Source organism: Coturnix japonica, chromosome 8, assembly GCF_054131305.1.
Source record: "Coturnix japonica strain WE chromosome 8, WE-NBRP24, whole genome shotgun sequence".
NCBI lineage: Eukaryota > Metazoa > Chordata > Aves > Galliformes > Phasianidae > Coturnix > Coturnix japonica.
In genome coordinates, this window is record NC_140670.1 from 28,426,813 (window position 1) to 28,440,138 (window position 13,326).

Here is a 13,326-nt window from a genome sequence, read left to right on the forward strand (position 1 = left end):
GATTACACCTTAGATTTCCCCTTCTCAAATCTTTGATTCCGTATTATATTAAATTTTAGGCACTGCTGTCCACACAGTATTTCTAAGGCTAATGGGTGCCATACAGTCAGACCTTGTAGTTGGTATTCTGTCACTGAGTGATGCAGTTCCCAATTTAGTAAACTGGCATAAATTACAATTAATGGCAACACCCTCCATAGGCCACCTACATGCTGCTCCAGTATAAGCACAGATCCCAGGAAAGATAGAATTAGATTGTGCAGCTTCTTACCTGCAGCTCCTTTGAGACTCTCTCTAAGTGGTTAGTTATCTTTTTTATTAGGTCACTATACATCTGTTCCGAATGCTGCTGGCATACACACTTATACACACAACTGCAGAGACAAATATAGGAACAAACAATGAACTTACAACAGTTTGCAATGAAGGGTAACAGACTTCAAAATATTTCGTTCAAGTCTCAATTCAGATGCAAACAGACTTCACTGAATGATAGCTGAACTTTTGAATGCAGCTCTAAGCTTCAAATGAACTCCAGTAGACTCTAAAGTCATCCATGCCTTCATCATCCTTCACCCCACCTAACTACAGCTTAACTTACAATGAATTCTCTTAACAGTGCACTTCTGAACAGAAAATAAAGCCCTATGCATGTTGTCCTATCTTCTGTGGCTTAAAACCTAAACAAAAAAAACCCACCACCCAACTATCAATTATATTTCACAATAAATAAAGATGTGCAAAGAGCAATGCAACTATTATTCTCCACATCATGGATTGGCTGCATTAATTCTGCTCTTTGGTGTCACTTTTGCTTTTTAAGAACATTATACTGCTCTCATATTGTAATAACAGCATATCTGCATTAGGTTTAGGTATTTAAAACACATTTGCAATGGTTGTAAGGCAAATACAGACACGCACAACTTTAAGCAGCAAGTAGCATTAAGGCAGTCATCTTCAGGGCATTATCAGCACCAAGTAACTTCTACCTCACTACAGTGCTTACATTCTCTGCAGTCAGCTGCCAAAAACAAGAAGCCTTCATCTGGTACCTTAAGCAGGCTAAACCTTATTACCCACACCTCTGTCCTGCCCCTCTCTCTCCAACTACATGGAGTACTGAAAGAACAAGTAGTTTAGGCTAAAGACTGTTCCTTAGAACATGCACAGACAAATTTAAATACAGAGATGTCCAGATCCTAGACTATGATTCTGGTATGTTTTTAATGGTACCTATAAGAAACAGTACAGCAACACGGTGCCCCTCTAATGGTATAATCACATTGAGATTCCTTACTAAGCAAGTGATGCAAAGAAAAAAAAAAATCATGAAAAGGTGGCACTGACAGAGCTCAGGGCTACTCTAATTTTGTAATGCATGGGAGACAAAGCACCAGCTTTGGGACTTGAGGGGCCAAGACAGCACTCTACTTCAGTAACTGCCACTCTCAAATCCTTTTGGAAGATCTGACGAGCAGATTACCAGTAACAGATTTCATATTCCTGTACCTTCTACAAGTTTGTTATTTGTTCCCTTTGACAACTTCAAAAAACACTAAAACTACTTTGCTCACCCCCACGTGAAGTCCTCTAATTTGGCAAGCCTCTGTTGTTTTTTGAAGCCATAAAGATACCTTACACCATTCCCTCTCTTATATTTTGAAAATAACACGTGGTTTGGTATTGTCTTAAAACATAGTCAAAAAACCTAATTCTTGCACACTAAGTCTACCAATAGCAGGTCCTATTCTGGAACAATCAGGAGCAGAAAATATTTTGTCATTGTGCTGCAACAGCAAACACATCAATTTAATTTAGATCAAAGAAAGAAACATCAGTATGAAAAGCCAGAATGACTTCTATGATCTCTTACAAGCCAGCCAGCGCACCAACAGCCTTTGCTGCATCACCAATGAGCATACAGCTGCTTCCTCAAGCTGACAGCTTCATTTATAACAACCTAACTAAACTGAATTTTAAAGCAGGTCTGCTTATGGCTACATGCGCTATCACTGTACTTACTTCTGCAACATATCCTGTAGTCAAACACCGGTTTTTATAAGTACGTGTAGGACATGTTTATACTTTATCTGAACATTTATATTTAGATGTTACTTCCCCATTTGCAGATCCTGTTTTCACTTCCCAATTGTAGGCTGACTCCGTGAATCATCCTTGCCCTTCTATTACCCCCAAAGAAGTCACTGACTTGTTAGCCCCGTTAACATAGCTCAGCGCCACTCAAGTAGGACAGTTAGTGGGAGGAATGAAGATCTGAGATTGTAAGGTGTTTTGAAGAACAGCGATCTACTTGCATTATCCTTAAGAAACACTTGTAAGGATTGTCAGAAGCACAACTTGGCTGCCCGCTTTTTCCTCATCTCACTTTGTTACAACTCCGTCAACAGTATTTAACTTCATTCCTTTAAGAGGAAGCAGCTATAAACAGGCAAGCTTTGGACTCAAAGATGAGAACAGTCACTAATCACACTTTGGTAGCTTATGTGTAAACTGATCCACAGCAAATATCAGCATACACACCTCTGAAGTTATCTCCTATCTTTCACTGCTGTGGATTAGTCACCTGCAGTTACTGACCACAGCAAATACTCTAGCTTGAGTACCTAATAAGACATTTCAAGTCTGCAAAACAGAAACCTCAATTCCTTTATTCAGCACACAGATGATCAAAACAGACAGCCTATTTTCAGCTCAATTTCACTGCAACAACAACAAAAAAAGACATCTCACTGCTTGAGACTCATAAACACCCTAATTTTCAAAGCACAAGCACAAAGAACTAGCACAGGGAAGCAGAGAGGATCTGCACCCTAAGTCTATTACTTATGACACTCCAAGGAAGCATCATCACTAAAGTCAACAAAAAGGAGCTTTCTTCCATCCTCAATCTATCTTGTCTAGATTGTAATACAGGCAAAGGGACATCACAACAAATAAATCACCAGGCTGGAAAAGGCTGTGTCAGTGTAATTACATTCACAGACAGCTTTAAAAGAAAACTCCAGAAGTGGCATGCCAGCTTTCTTAGCAACGCTAAGTTGCAGCCTTGTTTCAATAATAGTAAAAATACACGCTTCAGACATCTGTGTATCACTAAAATACTGCATTAAGTTTCACTCTGATGTCTAAGGACTCAATAGGATTAACTTAAAACCCATCATCCCTTTAGCATATAATTTTAAAAAGAATCTTAACTAGGTATAGAACATGTCAATTAGGGAGGACTGCCAGCAGATGATGACTTCACTATTCCTGGTGGCTGTTTGCACCTACGTCATTTCAAGCTGGAGAGGTGAGTTTCATTACGCACACTAAAGTTGCAAAACCCATCCCAAGTCAAACTGACTACCACTGTTATTTATACTTGTGCTGATGTCTGAACCCTGAGAAAAGCAGCTCCAAAAGCTTGAAGAGGAAATAGGAATTTTACTGAAGTTCTTAACTGGAGTTAAGAGGCAAGACTGAAGGTCTGCCTATCTGGTATCTGGCTCCTTAACCCAGAGTTTCAAACTAGAGGGATCAGCAGCTAAGAACAGGTGGACAGGAGACTGAAACTTCCTGAAAAGAGCAAGAATTGACTGAAATGCCCGTGTTATTCCTTAGCCTGCAACACTATGCTCAGTTATGCTGCAGGAAAGGACCAGCAGCAGCAGCCCCCACCTTCTGCCCTATTCCCCTACAGCTGGATACTTCTCACCTACAGAACAAAACCACACATTTTAGTCAATCTCCTGAGAAACTCACAGGTTAAAAGCTTTTAGTATTTTTGTCTGGAGCAGTAGCACAGCTTTGAAGCAAACCTTCCTGCTGTAACCAACCATGCATTAGCTGGGTCTGCAGTGCAAGGCTGCTGAGTGACAAGATTCCTTTCTAAGCAAAGCAAAGCAAGGCAAATCTCCAGGCCAGACACAAGTCAGGTATTCACCAGACAGGAAAGCAGACGTAAGGGACTGAACCATGTCAGCCTCTACCACGCATGCAGCAGCAGTACAGCTGGTCAGAAAGGAATCAGACCCAATCTATCTCATGTAAAGCATACAAGTGACAACTCATAAAAGGAGCTCAGCACCAACTGCTTTAATTTACATCTGCACTTCCATCGCACCAGGTTGACTCCTACTAGCTATGAAAAATAATCCTTTTGAAATACTAAGTCAGAAACCTACCATGCCCTTCTCTTCTTCCCCTTTGAGGAAAGGGATGTTGAGACTTCAATACATTTCATAATGTATTACACTAAGCAACTGTGGTGGTGATTATATTTGCATCAACATTTCATGTATTTTTTCCCCATTCAGTATTTACTTCTGAGAATAGGGGATATCAAAATATATATCTGATATTTACCCATTCATATGATTTAAACGGTGTTCTACTTTATTTAATCTTCCCTTCCTTCCACATAAATACAAAATATGACACATGCATAGGCTGCAAGACAGAACAAGCATTAACATACAAAAAGGAAGTCACAAAGCACTTGAAAGATTTCCTTACCTGTAAATTTGTTCATAGGAGATAGGGATGTAGTCACCAGGACTCTGAGTTAAAAGCTGATCTATGGCACTGTCCAACTTTGGCCAATATGTGCTCTTATAGTCTTCAATCGTTATAACATTCATTACTACAAGGAAAAGAAGAAAACTACATTTAGTGACTTTTAACTAAAAGACCAGGAGCAAATGAGTGACGTGCAATTTCAAATCACACATATAAGCTGGTAGAAAGGAAATAAAGGAACAATTCAGTTCTTCTAAGGTAATTGCATCTACAAATAAAGCCCATGCTTCAATCTGCATCTTTTTATTTAAATCAAAAGAAAAAAGATAGATTGCATCTTCCAATGTCCTTCCCAGCAGCTGTGTCCACATTACGCACCCCAGAGGAGGCCAGCAGTTCACCTGGCCTCAACCTTCATGCAGTTCCCTTTGTCTCCAGTTGTAGTTAGGGTCCTTTCCCAACATATAGTCCTAATCCATATATTTCCTATATATATATATTCTGTACATACACACACAGAAGGAGAAAGAAGCAGTGAGGTCCACCAATTAGAAGCACTACTCAAGTAAAGCGCAAAATGCTTTCTAAAAAAGCACTGGTAGATTTGCAAAGGAAACATTATTCATGGGTTCCACCTAACTTCCTAGAAACACTTTGATTCCCACACTTCAGTTCTGAAGACAGGGCAACACTTACATTTCCCTTGCTAAGGCCATCAAACAATCACTATTTTTTGTATCTGTAATCCAGAAACCAGATTACTTCCAGGTTTCAGTCACTGTCCCAAGTCAGCAATAGCCTTTTTGAGGGCAGTATGCTGCTACTGCAGTCTTTTTGGGATGCTTTTCTTCATAGTTTATCCCTATAACAGGCATCCAAGATCAAAAAGAATATGCATCCAACAGCCTCCATTTCCAACCTGCAGGGTAAGGGCGATTCTAAAAGATGAGCTTGATTTTCTGGAAGTTGGTCAAGTTTGTGGGAAGTAGTGGATTCTGTAGCAACACACACTTGGGCTTTCTCTCCCTGTTCCGCCCACATCTGATTCAATGGACGCTGATGCTTTTTAGCAAATTATATTTCACAAGCAAAGCTAGAAAAGCAACTGCTGCTTTTCCATGCACTGAGAAGTTCAAAAGAAAAACTGTGCAAGTCAAATGCGGCATTGAAATCACATAAGTGTAAAAGAATATGCATGAGCTTCACAGCATAACCTAGATATTTCGGTACCATAGCCAGAACTGAAATACAGCCTTCTCTAAACCATCTATCAGAATGCTTTGTGTAAGCATAATGACATCAGACAGACACCTAAAGAGTGCTGGGCGGACCTGCAGCCATCACTGTAGACCCGTGACTTTATTTTTCTCCCTTCTCTCTTGTCAGGCTGTGTGAGCACATGAGACTTGCTGTGCTACAGCACAACAGTTCAGACAGGGGATGGCTCTGTATGGATCTGTATCACACCAGCTTTCAGTTTGTTTTTAATGACAGGTTTCTCTATCTGCACTATGACTTTTTAGTAAATATAACGTTAAACTCTTTTTTCCTCTCTCATCACACTACTTGTCTATGCAACTATGTGCAAAGCACTGTACATTATACAGCAGGGCAGGCAGAAGCTTATTGGTTATGCTGACACTCGCAGCCCTGTGTGATGTGCCCATCCAAAATGGGACTGGGATTACATATATTCATATTCACACTAGTTTGGAAAGGATGAAAAAGGAAAACTGCACATCCTCCCCACAATTAGGGTATGTTCCCAGTTACCAGTGCGGAAGAGGTTTCTCTTAAAGCAATAAAAGTTCTTACTTCCTCCTTTATGACATTTAGGAAACATTTTTCATGGCAGTATTGCTTTACAAATCATTAGCTAGGACTGAATCTGACCAACTGGAAATAGCTTTACTTACAAGATTGCCACAACATAGGAGATTTTCTTTGCTCTAACTTGAATAAAAGCCATTAAAGGAGCTACGCTTTACCACATCTTAGTTCTCAGCCTTATCCTAATCTCAAGGAAGAAGAATTTACTTGCACCCTCTAGACGGAAGCTTCTAAACCGTTCTAAAACTTCTTCCTCCATTAATCTACACGATGAATTAGACCGCATTAGTCCGCAACTAAAAACACAAACAAAAGCAATAAGCTGCAAGTAATTACATATTAAAACACAGGTAATGGATTTTTGTTTGTTTGTTTGCTTTAGAGGAAAAAATCCAGAGGAAGAGACAGGTGCAGTTTTGGGCCTGTGCCCTGCCGCTGCGAATACACAGCGAACAGGAAGGGAACAAGCACAGCTGCCTCCCTGTTCACTGCCTGCTTACCTCTGAGGAGACCTCTCTCCCTTTATCCATATGTGATAATTAAGTAGAGATCGAGGAGCCCTCTGTCAGCATGAGGATCAGAACATGTAGGACCCTTGTTCAGCTCTTGTACTTTCTCTATCCTCTCTATTTCAATGGATTTGTGACGTTCATACACACACATCACCAACAGTAGGTGTAGAAAAGTTGTACTGGGTGTAACACCTCACAGATTTTTGTATTTTAAAGGACTCTTCATTTTCTTCAGTAGGACGACTACTGCCTTGGGATATTAATGCTGGAAGAGCAAAATCAAGAACTCAAAAAGCACATGCTAACCAAAATCACACCTTTCCTCACATACGTGCTATGGTCTAGCCAGGAAATGACCTTCCCATTTGTGTAAGATCCAAAGTTTGCAAGTGTTTCCACTCTGAAACAGAAGGAAAACCTCCAGCTCTCAACTTCTGATTTGGGAATTAAAGGGCTCCATTTAGCAAGGCCAAGCACCATTTCCCTGCAACCTTCCCAAGGATTTACAAGCCACCCAAGGTACCTGGGGCCCTGACAGCTAGGCAGGCACTGAGCCAGCAAGCTTAGGGAGTCTGGGAGCCCCAGCTTCAAAGCAGCCGGCCCTGGCAATGAGCCGAAAGCCACGGAGCTGAGGCTGCAGGGAGCCTGAACTTCTGGCTTCTGAGGAGCTGTGCAGGTGAGCTGGCACGGGGAAGAAGAAAAAGAAGCGCACTTCTCATCATAATTTCATCATGGCAATTACACGGCTACAGTTCGAGGAATTCATTCACCAAATCCAACTTTTCTGAGAGCCATTAGGGAAAAGGACGAACTTTGCCCAGGGATGTGACTGCTAGAAATGAAAGTAGAATCAGAAAGAACAGCAGAAAGGCCTTCCCTTCCTTCAGCCTTAGCTCAGCAAGACGGCAGGAAAAGGTCTACATTTCACAGAATCACAGAATGACCCGGGTTGGAAGGGACCTCAAGGATCATGTAGTTCCAACCCCCCTGCCTGGCAGGGCCACCAAACATACACCTTTACTAGATCAGGTTGCCCAGGGCCCCGTCCAACCTGGTCTTGAACACCTCCAAGGACGGGGCATCCACAACCTCCCTGGGCAGCCTGTTCCAGGGCCTAACCACTCTCACGAAGGCTCCACTCCCCAGCCCAGCCCAGCCCCGAAGCTCGGCCATAAGCAATGGGATGAAGCGGGCAGCCCCGAAATCCAGAGCTCACTCACGGAACTTGGAGGTGGAGGCGTTGATGTTGATGGCGGCAGCGATGCCTCCCGGTCCCCCCTTGCCCGCAGCGCCGGCCGGGTCGCAGTTCCTCAGCACGCCGTTGGCCTCGGGCTCCACGTTCAGCAGCGGTCCGGCCGGGGGGCGGTCACCGAGAGGGGTGACGGTGGCGGGGCCCAGCAGGTGCCGCCCGTACCCACCGGCGCCCCAGTTGTTGTGGTTCTGATCGTCCATCATGGCCTCGCAGCAGCCGCCGCCGCCACCCTCCTCCTCCATGCTCTCCTCCTCCATGCCGCCGCCGGCCGAGCGGGACGGACTCAACGCCCTCCACCCATGGCGGCAGCCGGGGCTCAGCTCCGGGCACGGCCCGCAGCCACCGGCACCGCACGGCACCGCACGGAGCGACACTTTGCGACAGGAGGAAGGAAGAAGGAGGAAGGAGGCGGAGCGGCCTCACCGCGAGTTACTGTGGGAAGCGTAGTCCGAAGCATTTATCGAGCAGGAGAAGGAGTAATGTCTCCTTTCCTTTAAGTGCTGTTACACAGCAGCAACACGGAACGGGATACTGATGGTCGAGGAAAGGGGTTCTGCATTGCACTACTATGGCCTCACGTCAAATACTTGGTGCAGTTTGGGTGCCACAGTACAAAAAGGACATAAAACTGCTCGAGAGTGTCCAAATGTTGTTACAAATGTTGGAAATATGCAGAAACAACATCTGATTCCCACACCAAGGTGGTGAAGAAGAAAGACATTGAAAGTGACAAGAGAAACCCATAATTTTTTTGCTTGTTTGTTTCAAATTCACAGAATCACAGAATTACCCGGGTTGGAAGGGACCTCAAGGATCATGTAGTTCCAACCCCCCTGCCTGGCAGGGCCACCAAACATACACCTTTACTAGATCAGGTTGCCCAGGGCCCTGTCCAACCTGGCCTTGAACACCTCCAAGGACGGGGCATCCACAACCTCCCTTGGCAGCCTGTTCCAGGGCCTAACCACACTCCTAGTGAAGAACTTCCCCCTAACATCCAACCTAAATCTTCCCTCTTTTAACTTAAAACCATTTCCCTGTGTCCTGCTATTGTCAGCTCTTTCGAAGAGTTTACTCCCCTCCTGGGAGTAAGTTCCCTTCAGGTATTAAAAGGCTGCAATGAGGTCACCCCGCAACCTTCTCTTCTCTGTGTTACCACCTCTGTCCTTTACTGACCAGATGGGGTCATTCGTTTTCTTTGGTGTGCTCTTTAGAGGCACGTTTCCTTTCTAATCCCTTTCACAACGTTCCCTGCATGGTGGCTGCACCCACTGCACTTCCTTGTGGCAGGAGTCCAAAGCAGCTCCTCCGTTGCCTTGTGCAACAAGCTGTATCCTCTTACAAATCAAACAAGGAGCCCTTTCTTGCCTCCCAGAAGGCAGATGAGAAGCTGAAACAGTCATCTGTGGCTCACGCTATTTAAACACATGACTGCATGCCGATAAAGGCGCTATCAACCATTTCATCGCTAGCGAAGCGCTTGTTTCTGCATGCACTTCACAGACACCACCGCGCTGTTTCCTCTTTTCCTCGTCAGCATGTGGAAATCTGGATGGTGTTTAAATACAGTCTTTGCAAAATAATACTTTGCAGTCGCACAGCTGTAATTATTTTCAGTATTAATTGGCATTGCCATGCAGGGTTCTGACAAGAGCTTCTTGAGTGTCCTCACATCTCCGTAAAATCCCTGGAGACTGAAGGCTTGCAATGAGCTCATTGCTACACTCTCATGCTTTTACCCACAGAGTAACATACAGATGGCAAACCAGCAGCGGCTCCTGAATCATATTTAATTATCTGGACAAGTGTCATTGTTAAATCTTCATAACCTTTGGGGGTTTTTTGGTTTTTTTGTTTGTTTGTTTTGTTTTGTTTTGGGTTTGTTGGGTTTTTTTGGGTTTTTTTTGACCGAGTGCTCTTGACAATCAGGTCAGAACCTCAGGCTGTATTACAATTCAAAAAGGAAGATCAAGGTTTCCTAACATTATCCATAGAAAGTGTGATTCATTAAAAGATTAGTATTTTCTACACAGAAATGTGTGGAATTAAGGCTACAAGGGAGCTTCTCCATCAAGGCTGTCAGAAGCAGGCTGTGATGCTTCCTCCTGTTGGTTGTTTAACTTTTGTGCAATTTCTATTTTATATGAATAGCCACATCACTTAGGCTTGGATATTTTCTTCTTCCTCTTATACATGTGTTTCTAAACACCACTGGGATGAGTAGGTATCCCTGAGCAGCTATTGCTGCACTCCATGTGAGAGCTGGGTGCATGAAGGCAGCAGGTCAGCTGTATGTGAAACTTGTTGGTGAACAATACGCAGGTTGTTTTATTTCCTGCTAACCATGGTGACATAGATACAAGTCTCATTTTAAAATAGACTGGCATTTCCTTATTTCACAATCACCCATCCCACTGAGGTCAATAGGAAAGCTTTCAATGAGTTAAATGGAATTTCAGTCAAGTAATGAAGCATGTAAAGTGTCTCCCAGATTTATGGCTCTGGTTATAAACACCATATGAAAACAAAATACTTCTGAGAAGCAAGTGTGTCCATTACTGCAATACTGACTGTGGTGAGAGCACGTTTCTTCAGCGTATACTCTCTGCAAATGTGGTCTTTCTCATTATACTGCAGGCTCTTAGGTGGCCACTGACTAGAAAAAGAAATATGATAAGAAATGTGATAAGTCCTTGAGAACTAAAGGCTGCGGACATGTTTTATCAGCAGCATCGATTTCTGAGAGTTTGGAAGGAAACAGAGCATAAACTGAAGTCAGCTGCATGAAGAGAAATCATTCTTGCCATCTTCCACAGGCAGAAGAATCAAAGGAACCTTCTGTGTATTTGGCACACCAGGAAATCACTGCTGTGTGTTCCTCATGCACTGTGCCATCCGGAGGTGCAGCCAGAGAGCAGCACAGTGTGAGCTGCTGGGCAAAGCCAGACATAGCCGTGATGTGCATGTTTCTTCTGCACAGAGCCAAGCAAAAATACAGAGAGGAACACATTCACATCTCACATTATTAATGGGAGGTGCTCAATGAACAGAAATTAAATGAAATTTCAGATTGTCAAGGACAAACAGAGAGAGATGCACGGCTTCATCTGGCTTCGTCTCTGTGCTGTGACAGGACAAGAAAATATAACCAGGAAACTCAGACAAAGCCATAGGAGACATTGTGTTCTGCTCACTGTTACCCTGGGTGCATATGCAAAACCTCAGGATGATGTGCACAAGGGTGAATGGGAGTTTTGAATTAGACTTATGTGCATATCTTCCCCTGTCCTTTAGCAAGTACGGCTGTGCTCTTCTCCAACCATGTAATGAGAACAGGGCCCCGAACTGCACAAAGCTCTTTATAAAGCTTTCCAGCCAGCTCCTTTTCTCTGCCCACCCACCAGCATCAGCAGCTCTTCAGGAGTACAGTGACCACGGACTATAACCACAGAGATTTTATCCAGCTTCTCCACTAGTGGTCACCGTCTTTGCATGATCTGTGCTTGATGGCAGGGTCCTGCCTGCACTAAGGGGCTCCCAACCCACCAGCTTCTGCCCTTTTGCCCAGGAGCTCCATTGCACCTCAGGGTTTGTGCCTCAGTCCTTTGCATGTGCTGTGCTGTGTGTGACATTACCTCTCACTGCCGGCTCCTTGCGTGTTACTTTTTCTCCCCCTCAAAACCTTTTGGGATTATTTCTCAGGCTGCATCACTCAGTTCCTGAATATGACGGTAACTCCAGAATTGTCCTGGAAAACAGGCAGAATAGGGAGTGAAGGAAGATAAAAGATGGATTGCAGAGGTATCCTGTAATTTTATGGCATGTGTTACAGCACCGATACAAAGCACGATTCTTTTGCCATAATCACACTGAAAGCATTTTTGAGGCATGTGATATGAGCTAATCCTTCTAACTATGGGCATGGCCATACTATTCCATAAAGCAATACCAAAATAACATTTATTTGTTCAATGATTTCGTGAGGCTCTGGTCAGTCAGTGCCACGTGTCTGGACGACACTGCAAGCAATAGAAAGGTCTCTGTTCAGCCCTCTACAAAACCAACTGCTCACCTCTTGTGCACAGTGACAAGCCCAGGTGTGAGCTACCTTATGGACACTGTACAGATAATGTGGAGACAATTTCTGCCACCAGGGAAGGCTCCAGGCATATAAAAGGTCCCGGAACAGCCCAGGGCACAAGAAACAGAACATGGCTATTGGCTGACAGCTTAAGAGCAGGGAGTAGTGGAACCCTTTGCTAATGTCCCGCTCAGAGCTGCAGCATGGCCTGTAAGTGTGTGTAATTAGACAGAAAATAAGGCTTTGGCAGTTTGTGAAGTACCCATTGCAGCTAATAGCATACTGACAGATCGGGCTTGTTCAGATGTTTCACAATGATACTGAATTAAAACCTTTCAGCCAGGGGCTCTGGGCCATTTCACCCAGAGCTCCTAGCACAGCACCACGCACTATCCTCCCAGGAATGAGCTTAGGCTGCTACATGGTGTGCTGCAGTGCAGCATAAGGCTGCAGGTCAGTTCACTGAGGTGTTAATGTCAGCACGCTCCCCAGGGGCTGGTGGGGCTGTGCAGGTCATTACCCACACACACTTAAAGGCTATCATTTGGCAATAAACACAACAGCCCCGGCTTTATTAATGCGAAAAGAAGAAACAAAGCAGAGTGTGCATTTTCTGCTGTTTCATCATGTTTTCTCATTTGACTTGCTCCATTATCTCCCGGTAATCTTCCTCCAACCTACATCTCCGCGTGTGTGTGCAGCCCATTGTGAGCTCTTTGAAAGCACAGCATTTAGCACACAAGTGCTGCTGGACTTCAAGCAAAAGGAAACTCAAGCCTCAGCACAGCAGGTTTGTTCGTTGTGTCATTTGGCAGTTCATTTCTTTCTCACAATGTATATATGCAGGAGTTTGTGAAAATTGCTGTTTCTGCAAAATAAACATCAATAACAGAATGAAGCAGGTACTAATTTTTGAGAATCTAACAACGGTTGTTTGCTGTGATTTGGTTGTGTCGCTTTAAATCTTTGATCCAGGTTATTTTCCACTGTATAGAGTGAAAACTCTTTCCTCATGGACTGTCCCCAAGGTGTGTGCTGCTACCGAGTACTGTCAGTGTCACAACACACTCTGGTCTGACTTTGTTTTTCCCCAAAATAATAACTGAAACACAAGCACACAGCAGTAT

The 13,326-nt window shown here is 43.8% G+C and overlaps 1 protein-coding gene across 4 annotated transcripts in view; it reads right to left on the bottom strand.

Moving 5' to 3' along the window:
* CACUL1 (CDK2 associated cullin domain 1) overlaps window positions 1–13,326 on the bottom strand; it is an 80,581-nt gene that overhangs the window by 26,366 nt on the left and 40,889 nt on the right. For 3 of the 4 annotated variants that reach the window (XM_085554814.1, XM_085554812.1, XM_015867458.3), the window contains exons 1-3: window positions 8,087–8,490; window positions 4,522–4,648; window positions 272–374 (exon numbers count right to left, since the gene is read on the bottom strand). In XM_085554814.1, coding sequence (XP_085410940.1) covers window positions 272–374; window positions 4,522–4,648; window positions 8,087–8,375 — 519 coding nt within the window. In that variant the 5' untranslated portion in view covers window positions 8,376–8,490. Of the gene's footprint in view, window positions 1–271; window positions 375–4,521; window positions 4,649–8,086; window positions 8,491–11,753; window positions 11,867–13,326 lie in introns of those variants that run through there. The other variant, XM_085554815.1, reaches the window with a different exon arrangement.